A 16680-nucleotide genomic window follows, 5' to 3' on the forward strand; every position below is an offset into this window, starting at 1 on the left:
CACAACCTTGGATTCAACCAATCTCTGATTGTATATTACTGTATTATGCTTTTATTGAAACCTATCTGCAAATAAGTGGACATGCCCAGTTCAAATTCATGTTATTCAAAGATCAACTGTGGAGTATGATTTTTTAATAAACCACAACTCATAAGGGAAAAACTGATCTATGACTTTCTCAAAATTTAAACTGCCGTATAACACTGCTGTTGCTGCTAAGTCGCTTCAGTCGTGTCTGACTCTGTGTGACCCCATAGATGGGAGCCCACCAGGCTCCCCCGTCCCTGGGACTCTCTGGGCAAGAACACTGGAGTGGGTTGCCATTTCCTTCTTCAATGCAGGAAAGTGAAAAGTGAAAGTGAAGTTGCTCAGTTGTGTCTGTCTCTTAGCGACCCCATGGACTGCAGCCTACCAGGCTCCTCCGTCCATGGGGTTTTCCAGGCAAGAGTACTGGAGTACTGGAGTATTGCCTTCTCCGCCATATAACATAAGACATTATAAACCGAACTAAAAGACAAGCTACAGATTAGGAGTAAAAATCTTCAACCTGTATAACAAAGGGATAGTATTCAAAGAACTCTTGCAAACTGTTAAACAAAGACTCTCTCCCACAGCCTGCAAAAGAAAAGTGGATAAAATACACAACTGGGGACTTTCAGTAGAAGAAACTGAAATCACTAATAAGTAATTGAGATATACACATAAAATAATTATAAGATATGGTTTTAACTACATCAACCAGAAAAATATTAAAACATTTATCAATGCCAAGTGTTTGTGAGCATGTTGGGAAATAGGAATCTTTATATGCTGCTGGTACATTCACACTTTGGATGGCAACTTGGCAATATCTTATAAACTGAACAGGCACACATCTCACAACCCATCAATTCAGCTACTGAACATACGCTCTTTGAATACAGCCACAAGACCTATGAACTACCTTTCATTTTGCAGCTAATGTGCAAGGTGACAACCTTCCCTAAAGAAGTTCTTACACTTGTGCAAGGGTTGTATGTATAAAGATGTTCTTTGCATATAATATAAAATATTCTTTGATTAGTGGAAAATATTAGAAATGATTTAAATGTCCACTAGTATGGTGATGGATGAATAAAATGTGATAGTTTAATAATAAGATACTATATAGTGATAAAAATTAATGACCCAGCTCTATATCAACATAAAAATATCCTCCAAACCTATTTTTGGGTCAATTAAAGAAAGTTGTAGAAGGATAAATATTTTTAAAGGCTATGATTTGTGTTAAATATAAACACATGCAAAAGTATATTCTATATACTACAGGTATATAGGTATTACAAATTTAAAAACACATACTGGAAAGATGTACACCCAATTCATGACAATATTGCCTGTGGGGAAAGAATTAAAGATGAGGAAAGAGAAGAAGAAATTTCAACTATGTCAAGTTTATTTGGAATTTTTAAAATAACCCAACTGAAGCAAATATGTCAAAATATTCTTATCTGAATTTGTTTTTCAGTTTTTTTTCTAAATGCAAAACAAGCCATAGCAATAACAGAAAATCAGTACTATGAGAGATGACATTTAGGATACTTTGGGAATGCACAATGGTGGGGTCTCAGTTCAGTTCAGTTCAGTTCAGTTGCTCAGTCGTGTCCGACTCTTTGTGGCCCCATGAATCGCAGCGCGCCAGGCCTCCCTGTCCATCACCAACTCCCGGAGTTCACTCAGACTCGCGTCCATCGAGTCAGTGATGCCATCCAGCCATCTCATCCTCAGTCGTCCCCTTCTTCTCCTGCTCCCAATCCCTCCCAGCATCAGAGTCTTTTCCAATGAGTCAACTCTTCACATGAGGTGGCCAAAGTACTGGAGTTTCAGCTTTAGCATCATTCCTTCCAAAGAAATCCCAGGGTTGATCTCCTTCAGAATGGACTGGTTAGATCTCCTTGCAGTCCAAGGGACTCTCAAGAGTCTTCTCCAACACCACAGTTCAAAAGCATCAATTCTTTGGTGCTCAGCCTTCTTCACAGTCCAACTCTCACATCCATACTTGACTACTGGAAAAACCATAGCCTTGACTAGACAGACCTTAGTCACAAAGTAATGTCTTTGCTTTTGAATATGCTATCTAGGTTGGTCATAACTTTTCTTCCAAGGAGTAAGCATCTTTTAATTTCATGGCTGCAATCACCATCTGCAGTGATTTTGGAGCCCCAAAAAATAAAGTCTGACACTGTTTCCACTGTTTCTCCATCTATTTCCCATGGAGTGACGGGACCGGATGCCATGATCTTTGTTTTCTGAATGTTGAGCTTTTTCAACTTTTTCACTCTCCTCTTTTACTTTCATCAAGAGGCTTTTTAGTTCCTCTTCACTTTCTGCCATAAGGCTGGTGTCATCTGCATATCTGAAGTTATTGAATGGTGGGGTCTAACCAACTCTAACTGGAGTCAGCAGAGACTTTCAGGAGGAAATGGGAGTTCACCTGGTAAAGGAAATGGGAAGGGCATTCCAAGAAGAGGGACCAGCATGTACAAAACCAGAAGACAGTGAAACACGTTTGAGGAAGTGAATGCAGATCAGTGACCAGGAAAGAGCGAAGAGAAGAATGATGAGACGGCCAAACCTGTATGTTTTTGTTTGTTTCCTTTTTCACAGATATGGAAACAGAGCCCTAGAGAGGGTAGTAGAACTCAGGCCTCCTAACACCCTGTCACTTGTTCCGTGATAATAATAATAATAACAACAATAATGATGATGATAATGTGATGACGTGCTGTGTGCAGTCTCTCTAGTAGATACTTCAAATATGTCCTCGCTTTTAATCTTGCTACAGACCTAGAGGGGCTTTTCCCCTCCTTGTTTTATAGACAGTAAATCTGAGGCCTGTAGAAGTTAAGAAATTTGCTCCAAGTCACAGTGGCAGAAGCCTGATCCCACAAGGCTTGGTGTGCCCTGCTAAGCAGGTTGGACTTTTCCCCAAGGACACTGAGTGTATTAGGTTCCTACTGCTGCTGTAATTACTGTAAACTGAGTGACTTAAAACAATACAAATGTATTAGCATATAGTTCTTGAGGTCAGAAGTCTGAAATGGGTCTCACTAAGCTAAAATGAAGGTGTTGGCAGGCTTGTTCCTTCTGGAAGCTCTGGGAGAGAGGCTATTTCTTTCTTTGTCTTCCTTGGCTCATGGCCCCCATCCATATTTGAAGCCAGAAATCATACTAATGTGACCTCTGCTACTGTCATCACATCCCCTCTGGCTCTTATACTCCTGCCTCCCTCTTTCACTTACAAGGATTCACTTATGTGAATCCAAGGTGGCTCCACTGGACCCACCCAAACAATCCAGGCTAATCTCCCCATCTCACAGTCAGCTGATAGCAAGTTCAATTCCATCTGCGGCCTTAATTCTCTCATAACATAACACGTTCCCAATTTTCAGGAATTAGAGAATGGACATTTTTGTCCATTAATTTGCCTACCCTGGTGAACCACTGAATGGTTCTAAGCAAGGAAAGACAAGGTGAGAACTGCATTTCAGCATTTTCACGTTATTATTGGTTTTAGAAAACTGTCACTTCGTGACTCATTTAAGGCAAATTAGGCTTTGTAACAACTAACACTTTCAAAGACTGAACAGTACATAGATATTAAATGTGTTAACTCTAATAACTACATTTTCCCGGGGTTTTTAATGTGATAGAGTTCTTTCTTACATGTGCTTTGAAAAAGTCAAGTAGAGGAACAGAGGGCTATATGGTAATTGATCCCCTATGAATGAGAAAACAGACCCTGGGGCATTTGGTCAGCTGCCCAGGTTCACACAGCTGTTAAGGCCAGGGTCATGAAGAGGAACTGGACTTAGGCCCTCTTTTAGGCATTTCTTTAAGCTATCTGTGGGGTGGGACATTCTGGGAAACTCAAATCATACATCTTTGGTGCAATATTTCATGTGTAACCTAGGGCCCAATAAATAATATTTGTTGAATGGATAAATAGCCATGCTTTTACTTCTGAGGCACAGATAGTGATTTTCAAGGCAGGAAAACTGGGGAAAAAAAAAAAAAAAGAAAACTGGGGGTCATCCTAGAATTCCTTCCTGTTCCCCATATCTAGTCTATGTGCAAGTCAGCTAAGCTGCCAAAATACTAATACGTGCTGCATCTGTCCCCTTCTTTCTGCTAAGTCCTGCCCCAAGACCACAGAAACAGAGCCCAGAACCAAGATCACCTCCGAAGCTGACTGAGCCCCTTTGTAACCTTGCCCAAAGCCCCCTGATAGTCACTAACAAGCTTCCTGACTCCCAATTAAGCAAAGATGCCCACTCAGTAAACACCCTATTGCACTTCAACCAATCACCTAACACCAACCATCCAGCAGGAATTTTCTTTGTCTTGAGACTACAAAAATTGGCTATTAACCCATGAAAACTGTCGACTTTCCCTGGTCTGTCAGGAGGTCGCCCCACTGAGCTCGCAGTGCCCACTTTATCTCTGCTGTTTGTTCTTAATAAACTCACTCCATTCGGAAATGCCCTGTGTCTGAAAATTCTTTTCCAAATCGTGCTTTGACTGCCTCAACACTTTCCAGCTTCTCAGCTCCCACTTCTCCCAGGGTACTGTATCTCTCACCATCTCTCCTGAAAACCTCCCTTCTTTGCCTCTCTAATCTACACTCCCGTTAGGGGCCAGGATGATCCCTGTAAATCAGATGACATGGGCTCTCAGGTTAAAATGTTACTGTCAGGCTTTCCATCATGCTGAGAAGAAAACTATAAACACCCAATCATGGCCACACATGTTCTTTCACTCTGTCCTCCTTAGCCTCATACTTACCACCTCCCTCTGGCCTCCTCCCCTCCAGTCCTACTGACTCTTCCCAAAGGCCAAACTTTCCCCCCAAAGAGCCTTTGCCTGTGCTGTTCCTTCTGCTGGAAACCACTCTTTAAACACCCATGTCCTTCTTACACGTCAGGTCTTATCTCAAACGTCACCTGTTTAGAGTTCTTCCTGTCCCCTATTTTGTTTCTTCTACAGCAAATTTCCATTGTTTGCAAATGTTTTGTCTATTTGCTTATTTTGTTTGCCTTCCTTCTTAGCCCTGATGTCCAATATGGAGCTACCAACCACATATGGCATTAAGCACTTGACATGTGGCTAATCTGAACTGAGATGTGCTCCAAGTGTAAAATACACACTGGATTTTGAAGCCTGAATACAATTAAAAGAATGTAAAACATGTCATTAATAATGTTTAACTATTGACTACACATTGAAATGATTATATTTTTTGCTATCCTGGGTCAAATAAAACCATTAGTAACAACCTGCTTCTTTCTACATTTTTAATGTGGCTACTAGAGAATTTATGATAACCCATGTGGCTTGCATTGTATTCATACTGGGCAATGCCGGTCTAGGCCATTAGCCAAAAAGCTAGGAACCACCACCACCTTACCTACCTCTGTGTCACTACCATATAGAGGGTACTAAGTATCTGTTGGATAATTTAGTTTTTATGAGAACCCTGGACTCACTATGTACACTGCAAATTTGAGGAAGAAAGAAATACCAAGGAAACACTTTTATTTTCCTCCAGTCACTGTACTTCAAACAGGTTCCGTGGACTTGGTCCCCACCTTCCTGCTGCAGTCACCTACTACTGTAGATGGAGAGGGGCAGGTGACTGCTGGAGGAGCAGAGCTGGTTTAGCAGCTACTATTTCAGTTCCCTAGGAGGTGTGTGCTCTCAATTATTTCACGTTCTCCAGCTTTGGTCCTAGTAGTAACACACTGAGACATACAGTCAGTAGCTGGGAGCCCAAGGGGATTTGCCCAGGGTCACTGCACAGGTCACAGGTGAATGAATAGGGCCTGGAACCTTGGTCTCCATACCCAACTTTCCAGACTCCTGCCTCTAACTATACCCTGTTGCAGTCTCCTTTACCTCAAAGGACCCAGGTGACCATAACGCTCACTCATCTCCCTCTCCTCACATGTACCTCTGATTTATGGGAGCTCCGAAGTAGAGTTATGCCTGGTCCCGGGAAAGCTGACCCAGATGGTACCCTCCTCAGGGGCCAAAGTGTATGAGAGGAAGAGAAGAGGATGATGGGATGAATGGACCGACGGACCAGTGAATGGATGGAGTGGAGGATGGGAGGGCAGATCAGCTGCAGGAGACGCGGAGGAGGATGACCGGCGGGTAGGACGCCTGCATGGGGGCGGGGCAGGAGGGTGTACAAAAGGAAGGAATTACCAACTTTTCTCGCCTCACACAGAATCTGAAGATCAGAGGACCCCTAGCAATCCAAATCCAGCTCCCGTCACGTTTCTACCAGAAAACCTACGAGGCCGAAGAAGCCCGGCGTTTTGCCCCAGGGCCCCACAGGGAGGGCCGGGCCGAGCCGGAACTGGGATCCGAGGCTCTGGGCCCCGCGGCTGGGGGCCTCTCTCTGTCCCCATCCGCCGCCGTTCCCTCCCCGAGCCTGACGGTGCCAGGGTTGGGGGAGTGCCCCCACCCCCCACCTCCGGAGGTGGAGGCCCCACACGGCCCCAACAAGCTGTCGTTGTCCCGCGGGCCCCGGGCCCCGCACACTGGGGCTTTGTCCAGCCCCCCGCCGCGACCCACGGGTGTCGGGGGGCGGCCCACGTGACCGAGGGGGTAGGAGGAGCCTGTGGCGGCGGCGGCGGCTCCAGCATTTCCCTCCCTGGCCGAGGGGGGCGGCGGGCGGCGGCGGCGGCGGCTGGGCAGAGCTGGGCCGAGCTGCGGACGCCGGGCCCCCGATCCCCGCCAGGCTGCAGGCGCCGGGCCCGGGCCGTCAGGGCAGCTGTTACCCTTGCGTTCAGCGGGTGGCGAGCTGGGGGTGCTCCCGGAACCCCGTGCCCAGGATCATGGGGAATGGTATGACCAAGGTAGGGCGCCGAGATGGCGCAGCCCGCCCCTGGCCGCCCCCAGCCCCGGCCGGGCGCCGGCCTCTGACCTTCTGGCTCTGGCTGGCTGTGTGTGTGTGTTTCTCCGTCTCGCTGGGACTCTGAGAGCAGACTTCAATGTCTGTCTCTCGGGCTGTATCTCTCTCTTGCTGTCTCTCCGTGTCTCTGTGACTCTGTATTTCTTGCTGTGGCTGGCTGTCAGCCCTAGGCTCTATCTCTCCCTGAGTCCTTTTCTCTCTCTCCATGTGTCTCTGTCGGCCTTGTCTCTGTCCCCCTGGACTCTCTAGTGCTGTTCTCCATCCTTCCGCACCCCGACTCCCACCCACACCCCCATGCCGCTGCCCGACCCCGCACCTGTCCCTACTTCCCACCGCCTCCCTGGCAGAATTCTCCACCGTCTACCTGCTACCTGCCAAGCCCACCTCTCCATTCGCCCCTCCCCTGTGCTCCTCCCACTCTTTCCCTAGGTCTTTGTGCCCCACTCCTCCTTCCTCTCCCCCCACCCAAGCTGGCCTCCGTTGGTGGCCTGCCTCTGCCGCTCTCCCCAGACCGCTCTCACAGAGAGTCCAGGCCCACAAGAGACAGGACTCCGCTCCTTGAGTCCTGAGGGTCAGACACTCTTCGCGAGTCTAAGGAGAGCTGTCATGCACCCCTACCCGGTTGACCCCCTGCCTGTCTCTCCTGTAGGTACTTCCTGGACTCTACCTCGGAAACTTCATTGGTGAGCACTGCCCACTCTGTCCCAAGGCCCTGGCATGCTCCCTGTCCCAGGCCTGTGTCCACCATTCATGCTCTGGCCCACGCACCCTGGACGTGTTCAGGAATGGGGCTGGGGGCAGGGAAGTGATGCCAGGCTAGGAGCAGGGAAGAACTCATGAGGTCTAAGGGGGATGAGGGTGGAGGAGCAGCCCAGTGCAAAGGGCTTAGAACACTGGACGCGGGGCAAGTCTGCACCTGCTGGGAGCCTCCGCGTCTGCCTCAGCACAAGGCCTACCCCAGCCTCTGAGGGTATGTTCTCTCTTGAGGTTCTGGGCTGAGGTCTGTTTGGAGGTGTTGCTTCTAGCTGGGAAGCTGGGAACACTTCCCTGCACAACCTCCTCCTCAGAGGAGAGGTCTCTAAAGACTGGACTCTACCTCAGAAACTTCACTGGTGAGCACTGCCTGCTCTGTCCCAAGGCCACGGCACTCTGCCTGTCCCAGATCCGTGCTAAGACATAGGCTGGTCTGGAGCTCGTGAGACCCGAGGCAGGAGAAGTCACTTCCATCAGTGGAGTCAGAGAAAGCTTCGGGGAGGGAGGGACATCTGCCTGAGGCAGAGCTTTCTCCACCCACTCCTGTCCTCCCTGGGCTTAGGGGCTCCCTCTCTCCTAAACCCTAGTCCCTTCTTCCCTGGGAGCTTCCTCAGCAGTTCACACCACATCAACTTCTGAATATTTGGTAAGTAAGGTCTGAATCCTCTTTAAGTATGTAGACCCATGAGGGCAGGGGTCATGAACTTGACCCCACAGTGCCATGCTCGGCCAAGGGTGCACATAGTAAACAGTCAATGTGGTGGATGATGAAGTGGGCATGGAGCGGAGATAGAGTGTTATTTACTTTGATGATAAAAGATCTTCATACGCTGGGAATCCAGCCCTTAGTGATGGTCACTGAGAATGGGGGGTGGGGGGGTGAGGGGGCCATCTCCCTGGGTCATGTTTCATTTAACTTTATAGATACAGATACACTATTTAAAACAAAAAATGGAAGTCTGTTCTGCATGCTATTTTGTAGCCTGTGTTTTGCATTTAATAATATATTGTGGACTTCCTTGCACATCAGCACGTAGAGATCCTTTTAGTGGCTGCAGAGTATTCAAGTATGAATATACCATTATTTATCCAGTCCCTTTTTGGGTTGTTCCCATTTTTAACTATTCCTGATGTGTTCACGATCATAAGGAGAGAACATGGTCTTCTCCCACACAGTTTTCCGTGTGAGTTCATTCTTCTGTAGTCAGGATTCCTAAAGGTAGAATTGCCTGGTCAAGAATATGCCAGGAAAGGGTGTTTGCGATGGGAAGAATGGGGGGGCAAGGCTGAGGAGGTTCTGGGCTGTTACCTGTGGGTACCCCAGTGGTAAAACTGAAGCCTAAGGGTATGACAGGGGTATCCCCCTGTCATGCTGGGGGCAAGAGGTGGCGAAGGAGCAGGGCGCTGGAGGAGGGTGGGCAAAGGTGGAGAGGGAGGGACCAGGAGGAGAGCAGGGCCGTGAGCTCCTGCCTCACTTGACCATCGGGAGCATACAAATCACACCTGCCAGGTTGGCTCAGACATCCTGTTTCTTTCAGATGCCAAAGACACAGATCAGCTAGGCCGGAATAAGATCACACACATCATCTCCATCCACGAGTCACCCCAGCCTCTGTTGCAGGTATGCCTTACCCCCACCCTAGGGCTGTGCATAGTGGGGGAGGGGTGCTTTACACCCCCACAGCACCCATTTATCAAGTACCAACTACGTGCTAGGTCCTATTCTTGTACATGGGCCTTCCTGAGCCATGCTAACTCATTTGGTTAAAAACTGATCTGTTTTCCATTAGCATCCCTACTTGCTCCCTCTTTGGCAACTGAGGACCAGAGAGGTAAAGTAACCTGCCAAAGGCCACACATCCAGGAAGCTTAGCTCCTTGGCTAAGGAGCTAAGTCCTCACAGGGGCTTCCCATTGTCCAACTGAATAGATGATTCTGGGCTCTGCATCTCACTTGTGACCTAGGGCTATGATTTTACCCATCGGGGCCTCTGATCCCTCAGCCCTGTCTGTCCCCAGGGAGCTGTGAGATGGTGAAGATGTTTTGCACACTGGCCTCCACTGGGAGGGTTGGTGCTGGTATTATCAAGTCCTGGAAAAAACGGAATGAGGGTTATGACCTAGAGTCGGAAAGGTGGAAATCCAGGCCACATGTGCTAGAGCCCAGAGGTCTGAATTCATATCTTTACCACATTCTCTCTGGAACCTTGGGCCCAGGACTCCACCTCTCCAGACCTCAGTTGTCTGAAAAGGGGGGATTTTTACAACAGTTCCTACCCCACTGGGTTGTTGAGAGCCACATAAGTACTCAATAAATTTTAGCTGATATAATAACAAAGTTAATCATATTCTCAACCTATAAACAGAGCCCCTACCTTCTTATCTGTTAGGGTCTGGGTCACCCACTGAAGGGAAGGAACATTGGGTGGAAAGGGGCCCTGGAGATCTGAGATCCAGACCAGCTTCTGTCACAGATTTTCTCTGTGACCTTGGGCAGGGTCCTTCCCCTCTCTGGGCCTTAGTTTCCCCTTGTGTCAGATTTAATGGTCTCTAAGAGCAACCTCTGATAATCTTTGGTTCTCAGTGTCATTTGAAGAAGAAATTTCCAGGTCAGTGGAGTCTGCTTTTGCTTTATAGGAAAGGCTTATTTTGGAGTATTTGGAGAATACAGTCACTAGAGTGCCTGGGGAAGCTGTCTAGGCATGACTATATTTACTAATGAAATGATAGCTGGCAAAATGAGTCCTTGCTCCCACAGCCCTCCCCTCTCCTCACCAGCATCTCCCTCTCCATCCATCACAGAATTTACCAGTCAGGATTTGATAATGCCCAGGAAGTTCAAGGCCGGTTGTGTTGCAAACTGAAATTGCAAACCTTGCAAAAGATGCAGGCTCTAGTGACCTTGGGGAAGATGAGTTATAGAGAAGGGCTGGAATTTCACACAAGCCACTAACAGATGAGGAACCTGGCCAGGGGGTCCCTTAGTCACTGGCTGGAGGTGGGCCAGGCCCTTGAAAAGAGCCATTTGAATATCAAAGGACGAAGAGAGGTCCTTGAGAAAAGTGCCTCTTGGAATGTGGGCAGAACTCATCTTTAAGATCTTGTGTGAAGGTTGAGTATGATATCAGAGCACGTTTGTTGGAGAAATTACTGACACTTCATACCTTGATTATTTTAATAATTAGTACAGAATTGGGAAGATGCCCTGGAGGAAGGCATGGCAAACCACCCCAAGATTCTTGCCTGGAGAATCCCATGGACAGAGGAGCCTGGTGGGCTACAGTCTATGGGGTCACAAAGAGTCGGACACGACTAAAGCGACTTAGCATGCAGAGAGTTTATACCTACAGTTCATGAACTAAAAGTTTATCTTCATAGTTTTTGTTTCTTTTCAAGATAATAAAATCTACTTTGCCCTTCTTAACTGTGTAATTTTGTAATCTTCACATGGAGGGGAGTCACTTTAAGTGACCCTTTCCCAGCTGTTAAATAAAAGGTCCCTGGGCCCATTTTTGGCAGATGCCCAAGCCACCCATGGGGTTAGGATACTATCTTCTCAGAAGGTTCTGGAACCATAGATGGTCAGACCTGAGAGGCTCTCAGAGAAGGTTTCTATCCTCTGGGCAGAGACAACGTGGCCCAGAGAGGGGCAGGAACTGGCCTAGGGTCGCGAGGTGCTTGGGAGGCCCAGGCTGGGGTCAGGGGGTGCAGGCAAGGGCTGCCCACTGCCCATGTGTGTTTTGTACTTGCAGGACATAACCTACCTTCGCATCTCAGTGGCCGACGCCCCTGAGGTACCCATGTAAGTTCCTCTGAACGGGCTGACAAACAGGACAGCTGCCTCCTGTGGTGGGAAGAGGGAGGGTGGGAGGTGGCCTGAGAGAAGACAGAGAAGAATTCAGGCCCCAGAGCTGTCCTGGGGACCCCAGCACAGGTGGTCTCCCAGACTGCTTTGACTCTCAGCCACGTCCTTGCCTATGCCGCTGGCCAAGCCTTAACCTCCCAAAAGAGCTCAATGTCCTCAGCTATGAATGAAGAAAGCACCCTGTCCCTCAGGCTCAGATGCCCTCATGGTTTGAACCCTGTCCCTCAGGCTCAGATGCCCTCATGGTTTGAAAGGGTCAGGCTCAACCTGTTCCTGGCCTTGGAGTTAGGAATCTGGGTTCAGGCCAGGCTTTGCCATTTACTTGCTGTGTGACCTTGGACAAATCAGTTCCCCTCTCTGAGAGAAGAAAAATGGGTGTGTGGGGTGTGGGGGTCTGTCATCATCAAGGAGACTTTTAAGGATCAGATGGTACAGGTTGAGGCTCTAGGACAGGGCCTGGCGTGTAACGGGCGCTCAAAAACCAAAGATTGTTTGTGTTACGAGTAGTAGGGGCCCCCAGCCTGCGGGGGACCCAGACAGACACTCCTGCCCCTTGGGAATCTTGCTCCCAACCCCACTGCTGACTGTTATTGTCCCCAGGTGCTCTGATTGTAGACCCCAGAGGGGTGGGACTCCTCCCGCCCATTTCCTTGAAAGATCAAGATGAATCCTCCATGAAAACAGGACCCCCAGGACCCGTTGAGGAGGTGCTCCTGCCTCTGTGGTGGGATTTCATCCAAGGCCTCTCTCACCGCCTGAAATGCCACCATTATTGCACGTTTCACCTGTATTGCAGCATCGCCCCCTAGTCACCTCACATGCCAGCTGACCTGAGGACCCAGGGCTCTTTGTCTGTCTCTTGCCATCTCAGAAATGAGGGGGGTGGGGACAGCTTCTTGGAGACCTGTGCCCCCGACCCCAGCACTCAGTCCCTTCTTGCGTTCTTCTCTAGCAAAAAGCACTTCAAGGAGTGTATCAACTTCATCCACTGTTGCCGCCTCAATGGGGGAAACTGCCTTGTACACTGGTGAGTTAGGGGAGGCGTGGGGGGAGGGGAAGTGAGTGCGTGTCCTCCATCCCGAACACCCTCATCCTGGGGGGAGTGCAGCCTGTCACCATGCCTGATAGTCCACCGTTCATCTGACAGCCTGATGGATGACGCTCTCCCCAGCTGTGGCCAGATAGCTGTTTCTCCCTGAGACTCAATTTTCTCATCTGTGAAACGGGGGACAGACTGTTGACCTGATGGGCTGTTCGGAGGAATGGTGAAGTCATGCAGGTAGTTCAGCATCCTCTAGTAGTTGCAGCTCCTTCTCCTCCCCTCCAGCCTTGGAGGCTAACTTAGTATAGGGCAGTGAGGAGCCCCAGGCTGGGAGATGGAACCTTTGAGTTTTCCCAGGACCCCCTGGCCCTGTAGATGTCATTCATCCCATGACTTCTCACTATGCTTGCTTCAGGGAAGCTCTGCTTGAACCATAGGGACACCTCCTCGAGCCTGTCTCTCCCACTCTCTCCTTTCCTTGCTTCAGCTTCACTGGTCATCTCCGTTCTTCAAGTCCATCTGGATCCCACTCACATGGTCTTTGTACACTGCCGGAATATTCTTAACAATCCTTACCCACCTTTCAGAATTCAGCTTGTTGTCACTTCTTTGGGAACCCCTTCCCTAATCCTCCACATCCCTTCCACTAGATGAATACCTCTTCCTATACCATCTCCTAGCCCCTGGACTCATCTTCCAAGCAGTTATCACCACCTGAAATTGTCTCCCTGGTTAGTGTCTGTCTCTCCCAACCATCTTATAAAGCCCCAGGCTGCAGAGACCATGTCTGTTTTATTCCCAATTATATCCCCAGTACCTGAAAAATCACAGATGATCAGGAAATATGTGTTGAATGACTGAGTGAAGTGATGTTTCACTCAGGCCTTTGTTGTGGGTGAATGCCAGGCAGAGGGTACAGCAAGGCAAAGGCTTGGATGTGAGAAGACAGGTTTTGGCAGGTTCCTTGTAGTTGGAGCTCAGGAGGCAAAGGTAGGAGAGCTGAATGTGGATTCAGTCCCTGGGGGACACAGAGGAGACTGGGCCTAACCTGAAGTGTTGGGGGTATGGTGTCCCAGCTTTGCAGGCATCTCCCGAAGCACCACTATCGTGACGGCGTATGTGATGACGGTGACGGGGCTAAGCTGGAGGGACGTGCTTGAAGCCATCAAGGCCACCCGGCCCATTGCCAACCCCAACCCAGGCTTTAGGCAGCAGCTTGAGGAGTTTGGCTGGGGCAGTTCCCGGAAGGTAGGGGCTGCAGCTCAGTGGTAAAGAATCCGCCAATACAGGGGACGCAGATTCAATCCCTGGGCTGGGAATATACCCTGGAGGAGGATATGGCAACCCACTCCAGTATTCTTGCCTGGGAAACCCCATGGACAGAGGAGCCTGGCGGGCCACACATGGGGTTGCAAAGAGTTGACAAAACTGAGCAACTAAGCAACAACAGAGGCAGGGGCTGGGGCAGGGGTGTGAGACTTCTTACTTGAGCTGAGCACTGATTGGAAAGAATTTTGCCTGTGCTTCAGACCTGGCAGAAGATTTTTCTGAGGTCTTGAATTTGTGGCTCTTGAGCTAACTTAGCCCCTAGGTGTATTTTGGACAGCCAGAGGTTTTCTTCTCCTTTTTAACTTAGGATGTGTATACCCGCGGGCCAGATTATGGACCCTTCAATTTGGCCAGGTGCCAGCAATGCCCACTCTGCCTGCCTGGAACCTGAAGGCATTTGAGCCTCTGGCTCCTTTGGAGAGACCTGTCCAGTCCCTACTCCACCCCTGGGTCCTTGAGGAGGCCAAAGCAATTCCTTCTCCTGTGCCCACTGGGCAGATGGCACGTGGAGATGTCAGGGACTGAACCAACCCTCCCCCCTCCCCGGAATAAGAGATGAGAAACTGAGAGAGAGAAGCAGCCAGTGTAGGAAGCCAGGCTGGTTCCGAGTCTTGTCTGCAAGGCTGTATTAGGAAAGAGACAGCCGAGTTGTGCAGGCTGGGGAGGGCGTAGTGTGGTCCCCATTGTGCAGGTGGAGGGGTCACTTCAGTAGGTCTGGAAGTTGGAGTGTCAAAGGGGAAGGAGAGGATTCAGGGAGAGGGAGGGACTCGGAGGGAGAGGGGGCTCTCTGAGGGGGATGGAGACCCCACGGGAAGCTAAGAGGACGTTCAGGAAGGGGAGGGGCTTAGCGAGGTGTGGGAGCTAGTAAAAGAGCGGAAGCTCTGAGGATGGAGAGGGCACCCGGGGCTGGGCACCGACCCCGCCCCTCTTCCCGCCCCAGCTTCGCCGGCAGCTGGAGGAGCGCTTCGGCGAGAACCCTTTCCGCGACGAGGAGGAGGTGCGCGCGCTGCTGCCGCTGTGCAAGCGTTGCCGGCAGGGCTCGGCGAGCGCGGCCGCTTCCCCGGCGCCCAACTCCACGGCCTCGGAGGGGACCCTGCAGCGCCTGGTGCCGCGCTCGCCCCGGGAGGCCCACCGGCCGCTGCCGCTGTTGGCGCGCGTCAAGCAGACTTTCTCCTGCCTCCCGCGGTGTCTGTCCCGCAAAGGCAGCAAGTGAGGATCCCGCCCCCGCCGTGGCGCCCCTCGTCCTCCGGACTGGTCCCCCTTCTGGGATCGTCCGGGCTTCTCACGGCCTTCAGGAGGGGCCCAGCGCCCGTGGGAGCCGCGCGGCGGCCTGATCCCTGCCCCTGCCCCTCTGCCCGCCTGGCTTGTCTGCGTCCGCAGTCCGTGTGTCCTCCATCTGTGTGTGTGGCTCTGTGTCTGGGCCGGCTTGCTGCAGCCACCTGGTGCCTTAGTCCTTGGGCTGGGGGAGGGTGCACCCGCGCCTCCCCCCCGCCCCGCCCCATTGAAGGCGGCGGGAGTGGGAGTGGGGGAGGGGGAGGGTTGGATGGTCCTGGAGGATATTAAAGAGACACAGAAGCTGCCGGTCTGATCTCGTCTCCCAGTCATTCAGTCATTGAGCTAAGGGGGGGCGGGGCGGGGGCGCTGTTCCTGACGCCTGCAGGAAAGAATGGGAGGAAGTTTGCATCCCCTACGACCTGAGGAGCCTGCCATCTTCCCAGCCCTGCAGTGTGCTGGGCTGAACTCCACTTCCTTTATCCTCACAGCTGATCTCCAGAAAAGGCCCCCAATTCCTCTTTCTCTTTGAACCCCCTGCCCCCTGGCTGAGCCCCTGCCTTCCCTGAACCCCACTTCTTCCTCCCCATCACCCTTCCTTTCCCTATCCACAAATCCTAGCTAGTAAAGGTATAGATATAGTTACCTCCCTCATGCCAGATTTTATACTTGAATGAGCTCACTTAATCCTCGGGAAGGAAACAAGTTTAGAGAAGTCAGGCAGCTTGTCCAAGGATGCACAGCCAGAGTAGGGGAAGCTGGATGTGACCCTGGACAGTCTGTGTCCAGCTCCTTCTGGTCTTGAAGATTACTGGCCAGGAGGACCCACCCCCGGCTGGTGGGAATGACCCTTCCCACTTGGAGTTTAAAGGCCAGGGAAGCACTGAGAAGGGAGGGCCTCAGGGCAGCCCAAGAAAGCAGCAGACTGACTGAGGATGAACAATGGTCACCTGAGCTTATGTTTCCTAAACTAAAATTAACTCAGAGTTAAGAGGGATCTGAAATTTCTGTAATCAAATAATCACCTGTACAGGGGTTCTTATGAGACACCAAGACCTGGGGGTGATGGGGGAGGCCCAGATTCCAGGATTTGGGGTGGGAGATGGATGAAATAACCTTCACTTGCTGCCCAACCTCCTCCTCGGCATTCACGCAACAAAAGTTCATTGAGTACCTACTGTGTGCCAGGCCATGAGCTGGGCACTGAAGACACAGCAGTGAGCAAGCTTCTGCACTCATGTTGCTGACATTTTGATGGGAAAGACCATGGATAAACAGATAAACCAAAGAAAAACTACTTTTGGTAGTGAGGGAGGGAGCTGCTTGGCTGTGTGGGTGGAAGCATTTCAGGCAGAGGGTACAGTACTCGAAGAGGTCTGAGGTAGGAGGGTGTATGGAGAGCGGGGTGGTAGGACTCACCAGAGTGCAGGAGCCTGTGGTCCTCCTGGCTGGTTAGTGGTGC

At 50.4% G+C, this 16680-nt stretch overlaps 1 protein-coding gene across 3 annotated transcripts; it reads left to right on the forward strand.

The window, feature by feature from the left end:
- The first annotated feature begins 6705 nt into the window (after positions 1–6705).
- DUSP15 (dual specificity phosphatase 15) lies at positions 6706–15534 on the forward strand. Of its 3 annotated transcripts, XM_040247585.1 has the most exons (8): positions 6717–6902; positions 7608–7641; positions 8299–8357; positions 9250–9332; positions 11463–11512; positions 12528–12602; positions 13694–13865; positions 14887–15534. In XM_040247585.1, exons 7-8 carry the CDS (start codon positions 13740–13742, stop codon positions 15157–15159), a joined length of 399 nt encoding a protein of 132 aa, XP_040103519.1. In that variant the 5' UTR covers positions 6717–6902; positions 7608–7641; positions 8299–8357; positions 9250–9332; positions 11463–11512; positions 12528–12602; positions 13694–13739; the 3' UTR covers positions 15160–15534. The 3 variants fall into 3 exon arrangements, with proteins under 3 accessions (XP_040103518.1, XP_040103519.1, XP_040103520.1); XM_040247584.1 differs by lacking the exon at positions 8299–8357 and having other exon boundaries at positions 6706–6902; XM_040247586.1 differs by lacking the exons at positions 8299–8357; positions 11463–11512 and having other exon boundaries at positions 6726–6902.
- The last annotated feature ends 1146 nt before the right edge of the window (positions 15535–16680 follow it).

The sequence above is a fragment of the Oryx dammah genome, unplaced genomic scaffold (genome assembly GCF_014754425.2).
Source record: "Oryx dammah isolate SB20612 unplaced genomic scaffold, SCBI_Odam_1.1 HiC_scaffold_10, whole genome shotgun sequence".
Lineage (NCBI taxonomy): Eukaryota > Metazoa > Chordata > Mammalia > Artiodactyla > Bovidae > Oryx > Oryx dammah.

What these genes read in the sequence shown, in the direction of transcription:
- DUSP15 (XM_040247584.1), top strand. Translation starts at nt 6,882, where the DNA reads ATGGGGAATGGTATGACCAAG. An exon ending in TGGGGAATGGTATGACCAAG is followed by an intron (nt 6,903 to 7,607) that starts GTAGGGCGCCGA and finishes TCTCTCCTGTAG; the next exon opens with GTACTTCCTGGACTCTACCT. An exon ending in CTACCTCGGAAACTTCATTG is followed by an intron (nt 7,642 to 9,249) that starts GTGAGCACTGCC and finishes TGTTTCTTTCAG; the next exon opens with ATGCCAAAGACACAGATCAG.